This window comes from Phyllostomus discolor, chromosome 4 (assembly GCF_004126475.2).
Source record: "Phyllostomus discolor isolate MPI-MPIP mPhyDis1 chromosome 4, mPhyDis1.pri.v3, whole genome shotgun sequence".
In the NCBI taxonomy this organism is placed as follows: domain Eukaryota; kingdom Metazoa; phylum Chordata; class Mammalia; order Chiroptera; family Phyllostomidae; genus Phyllostomus; species Phyllostomus discolor.
Window position 1 is genome coordinate 200,134,784 of NC_040906.2, and position 20,484 is coordinate 200,155,267.

Here is a 20,484-nt window from a genome sequence, read left to right on the forward strand (position 1 = left end):
TATAAATTAGGTACAATCTGGCAATGGGAAAAGATAGCTTGCACTTTCAATGATAGTACAACTGGAATAAGTAAAACAATTACCACGCCCATCTCTCCTCAAGAATATTAATGGGTCACGAAGGCTCATCCCTCAGTTCTTTCTGTATCATAAGCAATACAAATGTGGTATTTTTTTTTGAACCCCTATATCAGAGGTTTCCCAACTTGGGTATATGTGGGAAGCTTATTAAACGGACAGACTTCTGGGCTCTGTCTTAAAAACTTCAGATTCAGAAGTCCTGGGTAGGCCTCAAGAATTTGCTTTACCGACAAACGCTCCTGCTGAAATCTCATGCAGGGAATCTGGAAATCACACTCTGAGAAACGCTGCCCCAAAGTAAATTCTTTTCCACGTTAGTGCCAAGTCACAGCAAATTGTATTTTCAACAGGCGTCCTAAGGTTAATCCCGAGAAGCGAGGAGACTACCACAGGTTCAGCCAGAGGGAAACGAACAAAGCAGAGTGAGGACCCCTAGCTTTCAAACACATTCACACAGACCCCTACAACGGAACATTCACATTAGACCCTTACAACGGAATCGAAATGATCTGCCCGGAGAAGCTTCTAGTCTGTCCGCACCCCATGCATGACCCTATTTGGACAGAGCTCCCTGCAGGTTCATCCTGGGTTAGGAAGCCCACACCAATATTTCCCGGTGTTTTACCTCTTTAGGTGATAGGATCGAAATGTAATCATCGTATATCGTTCTGGCCTTCTCTTCGATTACTTTTTTGTTCTGCTCTTTCTTTAAGTCTTCGCAGGCAAGCCAGAAAAGGAGGTTCTCCTCGCTGTATTCTGTCCGCAGGAACTCTCTGAAAAGGTTTCTTCCTGCCGGGGCCTTCATCATCTTGTCAAAATTCTGAGACCAGGACAGGACTTCATCGGATGTGGGGTTTTGCCTGCAGAGAAAGAACGGGCCATTATTCACGGCGACCTTGATTGCCCGCCCGGGCAGGCGAGGAGCAGATAGACTTTCTATTCAACTGCTGCCATCTAGTGGTCATTGCCCCTCAGTACGGGTTGATCTGGCAAAAAAAATCTGCCAGGACTAGGTGAGTGATTTCTGGGCCTTGACAAAAATCAGTGTTAGGTACAAGCTGCATGTCAGGGAGCCAGGCGTTCAACTAGCAAGGGGGCTATACACACTCTGCACGTGGGCCTCATCATTCCTGCCCAAGACCGGAAATGTTCAAACCTTGATATATTGCAAGGTCATGGAAACAGTCTATACGCTTGTTGTCTTAAGGGCAAACTGAATTTTTTTGTTTGCATCTGATGCAGATTTTCATTTTCAAACTAGAAGATACTGTTTCTCCTTAAATCTCTGGTGGCTTTTTTCTTTTTAAATCACTGGATCTAAAGCCCTGGCTGGCGTAGCTCAGTGGATTGAGCTCGGGCTGGGAACCACAGTGTCCCAGGTTCGATTCCCAGCCTGGGTACATGCCTGGGGTTGCAGGCCATAACCCCCAGCAACCGCACATTGAAGTTTCTCTGTCTGTCTCTCTCTCTCTCTATCTCCCTCCCTTCCCTCTCTAAATAAATAAATAAATAAATAAATCACTGGATCTAAAAGAAGAATCCACTGTGTGCACTTGTCACATATTTTCCTAAACTTTCATAATGATTCCATTAAATACCAGTGGGACAAAAGTAGGTTTACAGTTGTTTGCCTGAAAAATAATACAATAATTAATAAACAATAACATAAGAATAAACTCTATGTTTTGCACACACACAACTGTGAATCTACTTTTGCCCACCCTGTACTGTGAATGAGGTGTTACCCGTGAATGAAGTCATTGCGGTTACAAAGCTCAGGGCCTTTGCGAGGACAGCTAGGACCTTTGAGATACCTACATTCAGGCTTTCAGTGGCTACTTTCCTGCAGAAGCCACCAGTTATTGCTCCCAATTGCTAGTACATCAGAGAAGTGGGAGAAATGGACTGGGGGTGCTTATGGTTCAACGGATCTTGCTTTCCCATTCAACAGTTTATTTAGTGATTTTCTAAACTAAACCACACCTGGTCAAAGAAGGTATACATGTGTGTACACCTTTTTGAGAAGGTATTTTAAATCGATTTTTACTATTCCGAAATGTCTAAATTCCCTCACTCATTTAAAAATTTCAGAAGAAAAACATTACCAGGCAGCATCAAGATTAAAACCTTCTCATCAGTAGAAAAAGAAAGCACCTATAATTACACAAATAATCCACTTGTGTGTTGATTTTATCTGCAGATCCCGTTCTTCGTTTCAACTTCTCCTCTTGGAGGAAATACTTGGTTAGAGTCAGTTCTGACGGAAACGGGACGGCACGCCAGCTGCCTGCCCTTTCTGACTGAGCTAAGCAGCTCCGCATCTTTTGTGTGTGTGTGTGTGTGTGTGTGTGTGTGCTTTAGATTCTTCCCAGAGGAAGAGGATGACTCAAAGAAATGTGCTCGGAACAAGGAAGGAAAGAATTAGCCCATTTTGAGGGGTCTAATTCATGCAGCAGTCATTACTTTTTGAAAGGGAAAGATAAAGGCAGGCAATATGTTAGCTGCTCGCTTCACAGAGCCAACAGGAGAACGGACGGAAAGCAACGGCATCCCAAAAGATCTCCCGGCTTGTGTGTGCCTTCATCTCCCAAGCCCACTCTGGGGAGTGGCAGGAAGAAGCCCCAAGCTGACAGCTCGGCGCCGAGTAGATGTAAGCCGTGTATGAATACGAGATGCAATTACAACATGAATCACTCACCCTTCTTCCTCTAGGACCTGGATGCTCTCCATCTTGGTGGTGTGCGTGGGTCTCTCTGCAGTTTCTGCTCTTTCCTCGTTTCTCACAGTGAGGCTGCAATGTAGCAGAACACTTTATTCTGTCTATGGAAAACCAATTGTTGAAAGAGAAGGAAAACAGCCGCAGGAAACTGCGTCACAGAAGAGTTTCATTTCCAACTATGTGAGAAGGTTGGGTGTACCCAAGCGCAGTGCCATTTTTAAAAGATGGGTAAGCCCGTGTCAACTCAAGGAAAGAGAATCCCTATTGAATAAAATTATAAAAAAATCAGAACTCAAAAAATGGATGCTGTTACACATTCTGACTTCATACTATAACATAATTTAAATTACTTAAAATCCCCGAGATACCTACCTCCGTGATCACAGGCTTTAATATTTGATACACATTATTACGCTACTCTTTGGAATAATCTGATTTTGACTTTTGATTAGTTCTATTCATAGTTCGTCTCCTATTTACTTTCCTCCACTGATAGCTGAAAAGGCACAATGTGTCAGAATCTGAAACAGCATTTGCATACTGCACATCACCCTCCTTTGCAGACCAGGCTCTCTGTCACCGATACGGTCGTTCCTCCACACGCTCAAGTTTGAACCACTGGATTCACAGTTGACTTTGCCATTGCCCTCTCATCCCACTTAGTCACTTTCCAATGCCCCCAGGGGATCTAGGAAGGAGAGCATTGGGTGCGGAGAGTCTCTGTGTCTCTGGGACATAAATCCAGAAATTCTACAGGACGACAGGATCTAGGGTACTCCCCTCAGCTTCTGTGCGGCCGGAGCCGTGCCTTAGGGTGGGACACCCAAGGTTCTGGGTGTAGACAAGACGTGACGAGGGAGGCACTAGGCAGATACTAAGAAGCAGTTGGGTGGGATGGCTTGGAAAAGCCAAGCTACTGAATTAGCAAACTGACCCCCCCCCCCCCCCCCCCGTGTAGGAGCTGAGGGGCTTCATGGGAGCCTGTCAGAGAGCAAAAGAAGTCCAGCTAACATCTCTTCCATCTGTTCATTCATTCATTGTTTCAATAAGAGGAAACGGAAACTATTATTTTCTAATGTCTGTATGTGCCAGGCACTGTCTTTTTACCTTCAGTTTCATGATCCCCATTTTACAGATAAGCAGTGAGTCCCAGGGTTGTGTGTTAGGGGGGCCCCAAAGTCAATACCCACAATATGTGGTATGGTTGGAAGTTAAACCCAGTTCTGGCAAATGACCCCGCTATTTGTGTTGAGTGCCTACTATGAAGCATGCTCCGCAGCAGGCACCGATGCAATAAACTACTCACTCTGTGCATGAAGAAAAGGGTCACTAAATGTGGCTGCGGTGGCAAGGAGTTTAGTGGGTAAAGCTTCCAGCGAGTATCAATAGTCATTGTTAATCTAGAAAGTTTGGCAAGGGCAGCTGAGGCGGTGGTTCATAAATTCATTCTCTTACTCTCCGGCTCAGGGGTGAGGACGGAGAGGCTGGAGCGAAGGGAAGAAGAATTTCAGGAGGAGCTGCCCATCCACAACTGGGGGCGACACTAGCTAGGAACCTTTCATTCAGAGAGCAGACTTCTTGCAGAAAAGTGAACTCAGTAGGAGTTGGATAGGCTGCTTAATCAGAAACAAGGCACCTCGATGAAAAAAAGATTAACAGCGAAGTAAAGTAAGTTCTCTTCTAACAATTTCTAGGGACGCTGGCAGGTTTCTTGGTATAGAACCGTGGAAAGGAAAGAGTACACCTTCCCAACAGTGGTGGGGCCCTAAGAATTCTGGGGAGCAGAAACTACAGCCAATTGCTGCTGGAAACCCAGCAAACCGACTCTGCTCAGCAGGGAGGCAGCACGTGCAGGGGCAGCGCCCTCTGAGGTGGGGCACCCTGGGGTACGCACGGTGAAGGGGATTCAGAGAGAGCAGCACCATTGTCTGTGTCCTGCACGTGGGGGCCGCGGATGTGTTTGCAGACTGAGCTGGCCGGGGAAACCTAGGTCCTTGGTGGTGCTGCGCTCTTAGGTCAGCTGCTTGGCTAGAAGAGAGTCACTGACTTCTCAAAGTGTGATTACAGCGCTTCTCTGGAATTTGATGATGCATTTCCAATAATTATGTGAAAGTGGGGGGGAGGAGGCTGACGATATTCTGTAAAATTTCCTGGGAGAAATTAATGATGCCAAATGTATAAAATATGCAAATTTTGATACCTTCTAGAAAGAACATATTGAAACAGGAAATTAATACCCTTTCTGCCAAATTTTACTGAGCTTATGTGTGTGCACACATAGGAAAGTACTATTAAAAAGACTAAGAAAAGAGCTTGCTTTTGCTGATGAAATAATAAATTTGAGAATTTATTCCTGTTACATTTCCTTACAAATGCAGTGTGACACACTCATGCAAGTATTCTCCATTTTATGCAACATCTTTAAAAAAATTTTTTTTCACCATTGTGTGTTTGCTGTAGAGCAACAAATCTGGAATCTACATGCACGACTGACAAGTTTCTGAACATGAGTTCTGGCTCTTCTACCCATTTCGGCGATGTTTACAAACATCCCAAATGCCACCACGTTAGAGTGATCATTATGCAATACTGGGTTGTGTTTATACCTCATTTCTACAGATGGTAAAATCTGGACACACATGTACTAAAGCGACTTAAAACAGCTGTTCAACCAACGCTTAGCCATTCGCTGTTTGCTCCATTTCCTGATTGGATATCAGACACAAAACCGTCCCATAGAAAGACACTGACCTTTAGCGATCAGCAAGTGTCCTGCTAATTAACTGTCTTGCAGTGCTGCCCTCAAAAAATTGCTTTCAAAGTTTTAATGATTAAGAACCACTGATATTGACACTTGAAGATGAAAAAGAATGGAGAAAATGATGGGAGAGTGACCGTCATTTCTGTCTCAGGAATGACTAATGTCTGTCCCCAATTTCCTGCTCTCAGTAATAGAGTCGATTTTTTAAGATAATAAATTGCCAGAAATATTTGCTTTAGATCAACAGATACATCAACATATACATACTGTACGTGCCTAAGAAAAGCTCTAAAAGGAAAACGGTAAGTGTCACAATAGTGAGGGGTCATATGGAGACATGTACTTCTTACTTTTACAATGTTTGTAATGTTTTAAATGAGCATTTCTACTTTTCAAACGACTAAAGCCATAGGTAGAACAGAATGCGTATACCATGGTCACTGTGGAAGTCAATCAAAGCTTACATATTTACAGGAGGACGTGCCAGTCTAACCTAGGCTGAACGGGGGGGAGTAAGCACTTAAAATTACATTAGACAGCTTTGAGGATGGTGACCAAAATCACATTTGGTATATTTCAAAAAATAAGGAAATGATGCTTTTTTGTGCACCGATGGCCTTTTTGCTTGTTTTCAGGGGAGTCTGGGTGGTGGGGTGAGGACAGCATTGCTGGCTGCCCATTACAGAGTTTACCAACTGCTCTGTCCCCACGGATCCCTGTGGGGCCTATTTTGGAAGACAGTCCGCTTTTGTAAGGAAAACAATTGGTTCTCAGAGAGAACCTTTGAAGTGGGTGCAGATAAGAGGAAAACTCTGCCACAGCCACGGTGACTCTGGGGTAGGGGCTGATCACAAAACTACGTATTTACACAAACACTCAACTGAGGAATGAATAGGATGCTTCAAGTTAATGCAGTGTGACATCAAGGTTCCAGAAAGAGCCACTGCCATTAGTGAGGCAGATACCAGTCAGTATTTTAATATTCTCACATTGTGATACCAGCTTTTCCTTTTTAGTTAACTGCTTCTACCTCAAATTTCCCAGTGTAAAAAGGGAACCAACATCCTCAGGTTCTGTAAAAAGAATCACAGGTTATTCTTTACAGGTTCCATTTTCCTCAACTGAAAAATATCATGGTAAAATAATACAGCGGTTTTATTTAGTAGTCAACCAGAGTTTATACATACGTCGGAGACACCTGCTTTCTGCAGCACCACCTGGGTTGGAAATTCAAGGTCAATAAGTAGCAGCTCCAACCCCGGGGAGCGCTGACAGTTAGACAAGCAGCACGCAGCACTGAGGCAAGAGCTAAAACAGAGGGATGCAGGTGGCGTTTCTGCAGGCACAGGTGTGGCATCTACGGTTTTGCAGGAGAGAGTGGAGACGAGCTTCATAGAGCAGGTACTGGATAACTCGACGGGACAGTAAGCAGGTGTTTGCCAGATGGGCACGTGGCCAAAGGGAATTCCAAGTAGAGGGAGAAACGTGCGGAGGCTGGGAGCTGTGAAAGAGGCACCGCACACATCCATGTCGGACAGAACGGGGAGATCAGATGCGTCGTGGGGGTGGGGGGAGGGGGGGCAATGAGTTAGGGACGGCAGTGAGGTGCGGCTAAATAACGGGCCAAGGAAACGAGCAGGGGACTGCAAATCTAGAACACACCCCCTGAAAAATGACTTTGGCTTTCCACACTATTTCCTCATTTATAACGAGGATAATGGTGGTGACCTATTACACAAGCAAAGACTCGAAACCTGGGACAAAAGGGCAAATTATTACCCATGCTTCACGAAATGTGAGGGCCAACAGGTTACATATTTAAATGACCATTCCGCATGGCTGGTGTAGCTCAGTGGACTGAGCATGGGCTGAGAACCAAAGGGTTACCAGTTCGATTCCCAGTCAAGGCACATGCCTGGGTTGTGGGCCAGGTCCCTGGTGGGGGCCACATGAGAGGCAACCACACATTAATGTTTCTCTCTCTCTTTCTCCCTCCTTTCCCCTCTCTCTAAAAATAAATAAAAATAAAAATCTTAAAAAAATAAATAAAACTTAAATGACAATTCTAATTTTACCAAAGATTTCCTAATCTCAGCTGGAGGAAACAAAGACTAATACCTTGCCGTTATTATAAACCACTTCCTCAAACACTACCTACCAGTTCTTCCTCACCACTGTCCTAAAAGGCGAGCCGGGATTTGTTACTGATCCTTCCCGTTTTATTGACCGGGAAACCGCCACCAAGGTTGACTTACACAATGCCCACAAGTAACCCGCGTCACAGTTAGTTAGCACCGGCATCCACTGATTGCTCTTAAATGTTTGGAAAGGGTTAGCCCATCACAATCCGGTGGAGGAGGTGCAAATGCCCCTCCATTGGCACTGTCCCACAGCCGGCAGCCTGTGGAGTCACTGCTCAGGCGGCTGAATGTGCAACAGATACGGGACAGGGGGAACTTCTCAAGTCCCAGGAGCTGAGATTACCGGGCAGGGGTGGTTACAGAAGGTTTGGACAGCAAAGCCTGGAGGAGGAAGAGAGCAGGTGATAGCCCTCGTGACTGCAGACCAGGTGGCGCTGGGACACGGAGACGCCCTGGGGAGGACCACGTGCTCCCATCCGCAGAGAGAGCTTTGTTCGGGACGAGGGAGGGTGGGAAGGAGAAGAGCATCCTGCATCGCTTAGAAAAGACCACACAGCGCAGAAAGGAAGGAACCAGGAGGCGGGGCAGCAAACACGCACCATCCACAATTCCAGACATAGCAAAACACACGTCAGTCAAAGTTGTGACTCGAACCTCTCCTCTTTCATGTGTACATTTTGGTAAAACTGGGTTTTGAATGGAGACTGTGGGGATGAGAATGGTGGTTGGAAATCTGCCTGAAAATATATTACAACACTTGTTTAAAAAAGAAGTACTGCCCCTATAAATACTCCACCCACTTTTTATCATAGGTATCATGTGTCTTAAAACAAGTATTTCGTTTGGCTTAAGCTTTTATTTCATAAACTTGAACCTCTCCAAGTGAAATGACCCGCCATTAAAAATCTGTCCACTAGATGGCGATGTTGCCTTTATAAATGCAATAAAACTGAAAATAAATTCTGGGAGCAGTTCCTCCGTTAGGGATGTGTGACAGGCTCACATGTAGCTCTCTCCCTCTCTTTTTCCGTTTCTTGCCCTCTCTCTACAAAGTAAATAAAATCTTAAAAAAAAAAATCTCTTTGTACACGTTTGGAGTTTTGATAATTACATGTTTTTAAGGCATTTGAAAAGTCATTCAATTAAATCAAACTCGAAGGCGATAAATTTAATCTTGAGAGGTATGCATAATTACACCCACTTCCCTTTTTGGTATTTAGAAAGTGTTCCGGATACTCCCTGGCCCCAAGTGATTTGATTTAGAAGTACTTCAGTGTTTTTTTTTTCTTAGGCAGACCTAATCCTATTAGCGTTGTAGTTATTCTTTCCAATAATAAATTGTTTTGAACTCTAATGTCTGTTGCTGGGTACTATGGAACTTAGGTCATATATTCTAAAAGCAAATTAATTTGAAAAAGTTTTTAACTGCCAACAGACAGAAAATATTTTTTTTAGCTTAAAATGTTTTAAAAGATCCATTTCAATTCCAGTTTGAGTTGCATGTATTTTTTTTTTTTACTTTTTATTGACTTAATTGGGGTGATATTGGTTAATAAAATTATGTACATCATCCGTATATTGCGTTGTGTTCGCTACCCCAAGTCAAGTTTCCTTCCATCACCATTTATTCCCCTGTGCCTTCTCCTGCTTCCCCCACCCCCTGCCCTCTGGTAATCACCCTGCTGTTGTCTGTGTCCATGGCTCTTTTTCCCTTAATCCCTTTACTTTTTTTTTTTTTTTACCCAGCCTGCAACTCTCTCCCCTCTCACAGCTGTCAGTCCATGTTTTCTTATCTTGTGCATTAAACTGAAATCACATGGCACTTGTCTATCTCCGACTGGCTTATTACGCTTAGCGTAATGCTCTCCAGGTTATATGTAAATGTTGATTTCTTTTTTGATGCCAAGAAACCGAAGACAAATCTCCTCATCTTCTCCTGCTCTCTTCTTGCTACCAATTTCCCTGTATACATGCTTCTGTTTGAAAAGATGGGCTTCAAAAATGCCCTTTTTCTATTAATATTAAATTATTTCATTTTTACTTGAAACTCCAGGCCATGTATTTTTAGCCTAGTCGACACATAATTTGACTTAGAATACAACTGCATTTAAGTTATTACATGGTTAAAATCTGGATCCACAATGTTTAGTTAAATAACTAAAGCTTATTATTTGGCACAAACAGGTTTTTCCCCCTTTAAGACTCGGAGACTTACAGGACTGAATATTTAGATGCACTTCATATTACACACATCATCAGACTCTTCTACTTCAGTTTTCAGGTTGATTGAAATTCTATTTTAAGCTCTTCCTTCAACCCACTGCAATTTTCCCTGTAAGTCATAATTAAGTTAGTGGATGCTTTTGTGGGAAAGCAAATATCTGGGAAGTGAAAAGGCCAAGTGACTCCTATTTAGTTAGTGGATACTATTATTAAAACGGCGTGGGATCATCCAAGTCTCTAAATGCGTCAGTTCGGTGGGAGCTCCAGCTTCTGGCTTTCGTTAACGCGTGTCCCCATCCTAAGAACCAGCATGAACAGCGGGACCTGCAGGAGTTGGCACGCGGAAAAAACATCCATCAGATGCTGGAGTCACTCCTCCATTCAGCCACGCAGTCCTCCTCTGGTATTTTCCAGTTACCGTGTGTGTGAATGTGTACGGGCTTGAAGGCAAAGACCCTGGGGAACGTAACCCCAGTAAACAGTGAACGTACAGCACTCCGGGAACCCTACACTGTGTGGTGCCTGCTCTACACCTGTGCTGGTTAACGTGTGAGCCGGGGAGAAAGGGCCGGGGTACAGGATGCAGACATAGGTTCTGTTACATGAACAGACAACATGTAAACAGCACATGCTAAGTATGCAGTGGTCAAATTCTACCAAGTCTGGTAATTCCCTTTCAATCTCAGACTTATAAGGGGGTCAGAAATAATGCCGATCAATACAGGATTATTCAGGGGCCCCCACAATGTACTGAACCCTAAACTAACTGACTGATATGTGCTGTTAATCACAGCTTACAGGTGAAGAAACTGAGGCTCAGAGAGGTTGACAGTTACATATTACGAAACTGGAATGCGTCCAGGTCTAATCTCCGTGCCATGCTTCTCCCCTCCCCCACGCTGCCTCTTGAAAATAGGCTTTATGTGAGGAAACGTGTTATCAGAATTTGTATGTAATCTTTAAGTATGGCAAGACTACATCTATTTGGAATGGATCACGTGGAACTATTATTTCACTGTGTCATGGAATTGGTTGATTAAAGTGGTTCAGGCTTTTATATAATCTATATTGCTTTACATAAAGAGTAGCAACAGCAGAAACTTGCTGTCTGCTTAAGAACCCACGTTCCTGGACATGAGGTATATTTTAATATATAGTATGTTGATAGCTTAAATAAAGATATGAATTTTACAGCACCAGAAATTATAGTATTTGTTAATACCAATTAAGCAGAATTATTAAAAATCAGCTCCATATTCAGTAGAAGTGGACTTTATCATCTCACTGACAAAAAGCAGGTAGTTCTTGAGTAGTGTCCTGAAATAGCAGGTTTATTTTTACAGGTCCACCATGCTTGCACCAGGAAAGAAAGTATGCTAGGCCTGAAACCAGTAATGAAGATTTTGATGAGAGAGACACAAATAAAATGCCAGTGTTTATTGCAATCAGACAGCACAATTGTGACATTGTATAGGTAGGGTAGGGGTAGCAAAATGTCATAACCTCATTTTTTACTTCATTATTGATCCGGAGAGGCTGGGGGGAAATTCTTAAATACTGTCCACATAGCTAATAAATTTGGCCTGGATTTGGAAGGGCTGGATTTAATGTTGTTTTAGAAATGGAATACTTTGCTTTGATTAGGTCAAGGAGGGAACACCAACGTCCCTCAAATTGAACCTTCACCCCCAAAAGGTCAGGCTGTCTCCGAACCTTTGAAGAGGGAAACACTCATTTCCTCTCTTGGTAGTTTTCTCTCTAAATTCTTCCTCCTGGTACCCGCGAAGGAGAAGCTTGACCCTCACACAGTTCATGGGCAACCCCCCAGGTGGACAGATGACAAGAGGTTGTACACTTCTCATGCACTTGACCTCCCTGGTGCATCTGCGTTTCTGGTCGGTCCCGTCTTGGTGGAACTGGACCCTGACGTCATGCTCGTGTCACCTCTTGCTCGGACTGTCTCTCCTCTGCGCTCTGCGTTGGCAGCGCCTCCCCCTCCCCCCCCCCCCCCCCCCCGCCCCCTCCGAATATTGCTGCTTCCTGAGGCTTCAGTCCAGCCCTCCACTCCGGGCCACCCTTCTCGCCTCCTCTAGGCTGCACACCGACGGCTCCCTCATTGCTACAGATCACCGAAACGTGTTCGGTGAGTTTCAAATGCGCCTCCACAGCTCACTCTTGGGTTCACCCGACAGAGTGAGGTCAGCTCACGGTCTCATGCTGCACAGCCTCCTAGTCCAGTGTTTTCCCGTCGGAGGGAACTGCCATCAATCCGGCCACTGGAGCAGCAATGTGGGGTTATCCTCCTGTTTTCTTTCGTATCTACTGCAAATTCTTGACGGTACACCCTAACTTTTTCTTGAATTTGTAATCTCTCCCTTCCTTTTATTGCCACACACACACACACACACACGAAGGGTCAAAATATGTTCATCTATTGTTTTGCTTTCTTCACCTCTTTCTATTGCTGACCTAAACACTGCAATGTGACACTCAGAAAAACAGGCATTTACAGTAAACACAGCCAAGAAGAGTACCAGTGGTCTTCCTCCCACGGAAAATGGTCAAGGAGTTCTACTTCTAGCAGGTTGCCACTAACTAGCACCCTGGTCACATGCACCACAGACTTGGCCAAGGCAACCTCATATGAAGCTTTTCTCAAGGCTGGCCTGGGGAGTGGCACCCAATGATCGTATCAACAACCCATCACTTCCTGAGAATTTGTTCCCTATGTAAAGGCATGGAGACTCTGGGGAAAGCTAATGAAACACAACAGGAAGGGGCAGAAGTAAATTGTAATGAGTGCATTGATAAATGCATGACGTATTGAAGGCCTGTCGTCCTAATGTCCACTTTTTGGTGTCCTGTATATGGTCTAGGACACCTGGGTTCACTGTGGTCCATGGCTTTGATTGTGTGAGTTGTAGAAACTAGTAAGGAAACTTATCTAGGCAATGGTGAAATGGAATTGCAAAATAACTTTGGCTGTGTAAGTTATAGAAGCCATGGAGGAAATTTATCTATGCCATGTGAGACAGTGTCAAAACTGTAGAATTCTTTGCGTGTAGGACGGTCTGGTTACAAGTCCTTGGGAAGTCCTCTGCAGCTGCCTTACGCTCCCACGTGAGACGGACGGACCCGGTCTCTGAGGAAGGGGGGTAAGGGAAGGGACCCTGTGCTCACTGGTGCCTCAGACGAAATGATTCATCTCGCCTCTCGGGCAGATTTATTTCCAGAGGGCGGTTTCTTTACCATGGAGCAGACATGGATTTGTTTTTCCTTTCAAAAAATATCCTTTGGCTTTTAAAGCATGCATCTTAGTGTTTCCATTGGCAGAGAGCTGAAGTGTGACAGCGTCAGAGGATAAAATAGGACATTATTTTTGCAGTTTTGAATTATGGAGGCCGTGGTGATTGTTAAAAATGGAGGGGGAGGGGGCAACTGGAAGCATGTTTACGAAGTGCTGAGCATTTCCCCAGTCAGAGCTCTCCATGGTCTGGGCACTCTGGCAACCAGTGCGTTCAACAGGGAGACGAGGTTAGCTGTCACAGGGACGATTCACCGAATTCGGTCTGTGACCAATTTCTCCTGAGAAGAATGAAGGGTGTGTGAGTTGAGCCAGATATTGTAGGCAAGATACGCTGGTGCGTGAGAATGTCACTTCGATCTGAAAAGTTGTGCTTGATGCAATGCTTGAAGAGTTTACAAAATAAGAAGCTTTGGAAATGGTTCGCATCGAATTTGGAAAAAGAAACGTTTGGAAGTGTCACCTTAGAGTGGGCCAAACAAGGGACTGGATGATAAGGGAACTGCGCTTTTGTCCCACTTCTTTCACAGATGGCATGGCGACAGGAGGCAGGAGGCAAGCCCTCAGTCTCCTCTGTGAAATCAGAAGAGCATTTTCCAAAGTTTTTTAGTGGGGGTATTCTTTTCCTTCCAAACAACAGCTTACAGCTAAGTCTAATATGTAAAATAGCTGCAGACAGAACAATTCCCTTGGAAACTGCAGGAGGGGGGCTGGGGCCGTGGTCAGCCCCACGAGGGCCCTGCACTCCTCCCCCAGAGCCCTCCCCTGACCACCAGGAAGCGGCACGAGAAGTCAGTGGGAACGTTTTGGAGAGACGGTAGCTGAAGTCTCTTGGATTCTAGTTTTGTATGACTGAACATGGAAATCTGTCTTGCTTGATAGGACATCAGCGGGAGCAAGGAGGAATTAAAAGAAGGATGGAGAAGTACCTACTATAGACTTTATTTAAAAAAAAAATCTCCTGGGCTATTTGAAAAAAAAAAAGTGTAGGATGTTTATTTGAAAAAAATAGTGTGGGTTATTTTAATATAACCTCTGATGGAAATTAGCTTTCAGCTCAAAGTGAATTTTGAAAGCGCCACCTTTCATCTCGTTTTTGAGGCACCTCCTTCTGCGAGCGCACAGCAGTTTCTAATTTGCAAGGCAGGCCCACGCGTGTCACCTCACCCCCCACTGCTTGAATGACCTCCTGGATTCACGCTGTCCTGGTGATGGCAATGCCGTGAGGAGCCCGCACACCCTTCAGAGGTTTCCTTTTCATGAAGAAAGGGGAGAGGGGTTTAGCTACCCGAAGAGTGAGGTCATTTTGTTTGCATCCTGATAAAAGAGGAACATGAGGTTCTGATGGTGGCGACCTTGAACCTCAGGAACAGCTTGGTCTCACGTATACAATACAACTTGCAAATGTACAGACTTCGTCTTAGGGCCCAGACCCAGGCCTCCACGACTCATTTACGTAACACAGAGGGAATGGTCTGAACCTCATTCTCATTTTCTCCTCTTGAAATGGAGGCTGTGGGGGGAACAGGAGACGGAGAGAGACTGACGTGGGGAAGGAAGTAGCCCGTCGACAGGGGCAAAGGACAGATCCGCTTCATTAGCCATTGTGAACGGAACCCAAACTTTTTAGATTTGTGAAAAAAACTGCAGAAATAGTAGTTATGTACTTACTCTCTGTACCCTCCCCCCAAATAAAGCATAGTGATAATTTTATGAAGAGAGGGGTAAATTTAACTAGGAGAGGAGCTGACAGTGAAATTTGAATGAGAAATGCAAACTTGAGGGAAATGCTGTATTGTTTAAAAAACCCTTCACGTGTGAAGCTAGATGGAAGTCTTCGTATTTATTACTAGATATAGAAATATATTTTCTAGCACTCTTATTTCCTAAAAAGGAGGTGAAATCTACATGACAACTGCTGCTATTTACAAATGACAGTTACTCATATTTTGATTTCTAACTTTTTTTGGTCCCTAAATTACATTTTTTTAGTGTTTCTTTTTGTTCTGCTCCTTTGACCTAGCCTGGAAAATTTGAAGAACATTTCTTTCTTTTTTTTTCCCCCCTCACTCTCATAAGCCTTTACAAGTTTTTTTTTCCCCCTAAACTCAAAATACAAAAATAATATTTTTATAATGCATGTGTAAAGGACATTTTCATCTGCAATGAGATAACATCCATTGTTCAAGACAGTTTAACTTTCATTTTTCCATCAGTTTACAGTAGGAATTACCTCTCACATATTATGTCTAGAAGACCTGCAAGTTTATAGATTGTGCATTTTATAGCCTAACTCAGGCATCCATGACTCACTGCTAACACAGGCAGTTCTCGGCAATGATACTCCAGCACTAACTGAACACCCATCTAACGCGCCCTGAGTTTGGGGTCCAAATACGTATCATCTCAGAGGCATGCCTTAATTTAATGCAGTTTCCAAAAGCTGTTCTAGATCCACAGTCTGTGTCCTGTGACAATCTAATGCTCATGAGCTCATGGGAAATATTTTGTTATTTAACGTTCACATTTAATATTAATAAAAGCAAGTCTTGCTAAATACCCGTTTGATAGCAAATGAGTCTTCAGTACTCTATCTGTTTTGATGTTTTAATCCTGAAACAATTCAGAATTAAAGTTGGCAGGTAAATAAAACCACATACGGATTACTGGAATGTAGCATGATGCAAATGAGAAATAGAAGTATAATTCTCAGCACTGAGTAACGATGTATTTGCGATGACTTATACAGAATTTAAATAAAAATAGCTTTCCGTTCCGACACATTTTTTTTGTATTACAACCACGAGCTAATATTAAACATACATTATTTCAAACCAGCTCCTCTTTAAAGAGATTCTATTCTTCCAATATGAAATGTTTAATAGCCCAGTGAGCTCTTATTAAATGCATAGTTAAATGTGTCAGGTTTCTCAGCTCATATGTGTTTTATTGAATGTTCACAGAAGCCTTATGAGGCAGGGATTCTACTGCTGTCCTGTGACAGGCGAGGAAGCTGAGGACACCTTGTAAGTCCTCAGATGGCCAAGCAGACAGTTACGGAGGAGGAGGAGATTTGAACCCAGCCAGCTCCATTTCAGAGCCACCCTGTTCCATGACGTCTCACGTGCACCATGCGGTAATCCACAGTATTTCATGGGTCAAGCCCAGAGCTCCATAATCGCTTTAGGAGTGATTCGGAAGAAAAACCTGCATGATTTTTATTGAAATATGTCCGTCCTTTAGAACTCTTATTTCTTTCATCTGAAATAGTTTAGTCTTAAGAATGAAAGAAAAGAAATTATATATGACTTTCCCCGAACAAAGAATCATCCTGTGGGAAGCACTTTTGATATTTACAGAAACTACTTTAAATCTTGCAACTGCTGTTTTTTTCTGGAAATCAAGTTTTCCAGATGCTCAGAGTTTGTTCAACACCAAGTTCACCACTGTCCCGTGACACATTTCATCTTCTATTTTGGCCACAAGGACAGAACATCATGCCACCATATCACAACAATAAACTTAATGGATGTTGGAAACTTGTAGAGATCATACAAGTATTTGAGGCTTTCTTTAGGGTTTTGAAATAAGTTGGGGAGATCAAGAAAACCACTGCTAACCCAGAAGATCCACTTGGGAATCGGGTCTTAAAGGGTTCCGAAACTTAGGGTTGTATGAAAAATTCCAGTAATCTAACATCTCCTTGAGAAATCTCATCTGCATATACCTTTGGGCCCTGGGTCTTACTGCTTTTCTTTCTTTCTTTTTAATTGATTGATTTTAGGTGGGGTAAGGGGGTGGGGGGAGAGAGAGAAAGAGAGAGAAAAACACTGATTTGTGGTTCTGCTTACTTATTCATTCATTGTTTGATCCTTGCATGCACCCTGACCAGAGATTGAACCTGAAGCCTTGGAGTATCAGGGAGATGCTCTAACCAACCTAGCTACCTGGCCAGGGCATTTATTGCTTTTTTTTAATCTGAAGGCACTTTGAAAATTTGGAACCAGAGCAGGTTTTCCAAAGTGCCTGAATCACGGACATTGAGCACCAGGCGGGACCTGGAGAACCAGCTTGTGTAACTTTTCATCCTTCTGCAATCAGGAAGCCAAAACGCAGGCATTACAGCTTTAATGCCACCGAGCCTGTCAGTGATAAAACCGCCCTGGAAAGCAGATGCTCCAGCTCCAAGTTCAGAGTCTTTAATTAACTGACTTGGCCTTCAGACCCATCGTAGCCCCTGGCCTTTACATCTGTCAACATGAGTCTGTGGCACTTCTGTTCGTGCCTTTGTCATCTCTCTGGTGGCTGAGGTTGCCCTCCTGGCTCCTGGTTTTCTGACTCGGAGCCTGAAGAGCAAGGCCCCGTGAGATAGCACAGAACTACAACTCAGCAGTGAGTGCTACACGCGGCACTGCTAGATGCTACCTTCGCGTTCTTGCACCTCCTGTAACATCGGACAATGTGGCTTATTGTTAAATACATAATCTTATTGTTACCTGTATCTTTAAGAAGCATGGGCAAAAGAAAACATGTTATGAAATAATTGTTCATTCTTCACTATCAATCTAAATGTGGGCTCTGAGGAAATATACGTCGCATATGGAAGCGTTTGCATTAAGTCCATGATGTTCTCCAATAATTCCTCCTTTTAAAGGAAGAAAAAGACGGATTGCAAAATTCGCGCGGCCCTCAGCGCGCATGCTCACTCTGGTTGTTACCGAGCTCGGGACGGTTGTGACAGGTAACAGGACGTACCAGGAGCAGCTGCAGCAACAGCACCAGCAGAAGCAGCACGTGTTGTTGGGCCTCTGGTTTCCAGGCGCCTGGGGCACGGCGGGCGTTCCTTCATTTTGCGGCTGCTGCCTTTTTCGCATTTCAGCTGCGTGAGTACTGGATCGGCTGCAAAAAGAGAGAGAACACGCAAGGCATGAAAAAAGGTCACAGGAAAGATAAGTCGCCTGTCCTGAAAGGAAGCAAAATTTGACTACAGGGTGGGGGCAGGAAGGTGGTTTAGAAAAGGGGAAAACACACAGGCCTCGACACAGTCAGATGAAAACTTGTCCAGGACGGCTTTTAGCAGAGGATCCTAAAAACTTGAGGGGACAGCCTTCGATCGTTATCTGCTACATAAGATGTCAGTAGCAATCTTGTCGCATAATCAAGATCAGTTGGCAAGGTAAATATCATGGGTGGAGCTTTATTTTTAACTTCCTCCCTTACTCAAGAAGGGCTGCGTCTGCCTCTCTGGAGGAACACCTTCAAGTGGTTACAGGGGTGTGTCCTTCCCGCTTCCTCCCTGCGGTCTGCAGCGAGGTGAGGTCAACGGAGCTAGCTTCAGAAGCCAGCCTGGCGAGGCTGTTGACTGATGCCATTGTGAGGAAGATCAAGAGTGTTTTCAGTGCTCTCTCACCTTTCCGTAAAAATACTCAACCTCCTTTTTCTCCAGGGGCCTAATCTTGATCACATCGGCAAAATGCCTGATTCTCCGAGACACAACCTGGCTGCAAAGGCGTTGTCGCCTCCTTGGCCCCCACCACCCCGACTCACGTTCTCTTGGTAGAGAATCGTGAAAAGAGACAAAGAGACCCAGTCCCAGAGAATTACATTGGTGGAATTTGTATTGCATCTCACAGCAGATAAGAAAACCGCTGGGATACAGGATGGCCCGCCTGTCATCTTACAGATGGGACCGAGTGAGCTGCTCTCTGTTTGTAAGCCCAAGCCTGATCTAGGACTTGGCTGAGGGTGAAAAATAAAGTTTTGTTTTAGTAGAGTAATATCACATTTGGCACGACGTTTCTGGAAAAGGAATGAATTCTGCTGAGTGGTGTTTTTTCAAAAATATGCAATGTATGTAAATCATGTACACGCATGGTCATATGTGTAGCTGAGAGCGGTGCATATTAAAAATGTCAAATACGTCAGGTTCTTTTGGCATTGTGAGCTTTAAAAATTAAACTTTTAGTTCTGAATACAATGATAGATACTTTTAAAAAATACCATGCTCTTGAAAACAAGACAAGCATCTCTTTGAACCAGAAACAGACCAGAAAACCACAGCAGTCAGTAAACGGGGGCTAACGTCACAGGCATTTTGTAACTCAGGTATGGGAACGGCAAGGTGCAGAGGTCCCGTACTCCAGCTGGGTATACAACGCTCCGCTGCGAGTGGTGGGAGACCAGGCCCAGGCACCTGCGTAAAACCCAGGGCTGTGTGTTTCCGCTGCTCGTGAAAGGATACTGGGAGAACTGTGGGCACCACTCAGTTGTGCCCGGCTGCAGGAAGGAGAGGGCTCAGGGAATGCCATCCAGGCCTGACCTCGGCCAAGCAGCCCACAGGTTCGGTGTCGTGGGTCAGAGATGTCAGCACCACTGCTGGCTGGAGGAACCCCTGGGGTGCTCACGGAAGAGCTGCTGTGAGACTGGGGGAATCGAGGGACTGACTACAGGGGCCAGTGAAAAGTGGTACATGAGGAAGAGTGAGTGAGGGTGGGAATATACCACTCACTCCACAGGCTGCCTGAGAGCAAAAAATCCAAACAACACTGGAAAACAGAGACCCAACTCAACAACCAGGAAAGGAATACCCTCCTGCTAAAATGCAAAAAATCAAAAACAAAAACAAAATACAGAATCATCTAAAATTAGCTTAATAAGCATATTGAACTAATGTAAACAATGTAATAAAAAACTGTGAGAACATTTGTCATATTCATATAAGAGTGCAAGGAGTTACAAAAACAAATACAGGCAAATATGAAACAAGCATAGAGAGAATGAAAAACAGACATGTAAAAACAAAAACACAGCCGTTAAAAAATTCAGATGGAATAATATCTTCCCAAAGAAATCCCAAAGAGAATGAGCGATGGTGCCAAAGAACTGTGCCCAGAATTCAGCAAAACCATAAAAAAATAAAGGAGACAAGTACAACAGTGACATTGAAAGACTTCAATATACGTCCGATAAGATTTTCATCACAAGGAGAGAATTAACTCATGGATTACCAAGGAAGTATTATTTTCAAGAAGTTGGCTGAGAACTTTCCAGAACTGCAGGAAAACAAAACAAAACAAAGGCTCACATTAAAAGAGCACATGACATGATGCACACTATTAATAAAATAAAAATAAAAGTAGATCCACACTTAGATGCATTATAATAAAACCACAGAACTCCGAGGTAGCACGTACTGACAGTCACCTTCGTGAGCAATATTAGAGGCCACAGACAATGGGTGCAGGATGAACGTTTT

General features: G+C 44.0%; 1 protein-coding gene across 1 annotated transcript in view; it reads right to left on the reverse strand.

Annotated features, from left to right (window-relative positions):
* RGS17 (regulator of G protein signaling 17) overlaps positions 1-20,484 on the reverse strand; it is a 97,767-nt gene that overhangs the window by 18,456 nt on the left and 58,827 nt on the right. The window contains exons 2-4 of the mRNA XM_028510292.2: positions 17,985-18,128; positions 2,780-2,872; positions 707-941 (exon numbers count right to left, since the gene is read on the reverse strand). Of these exons, the coding sequence (XP_028366093.1) occupies positions 707-941; positions 2,780-2,872; positions 17,985-18,103 (447 nt within the window). The 5' untranslated portion in view covers positions 18,104-18,128. The remainder of the gene's footprint in view (positions 1-706; positions 942-2,779; positions 2,873-17,984; positions 18,129-20,484) is intronic.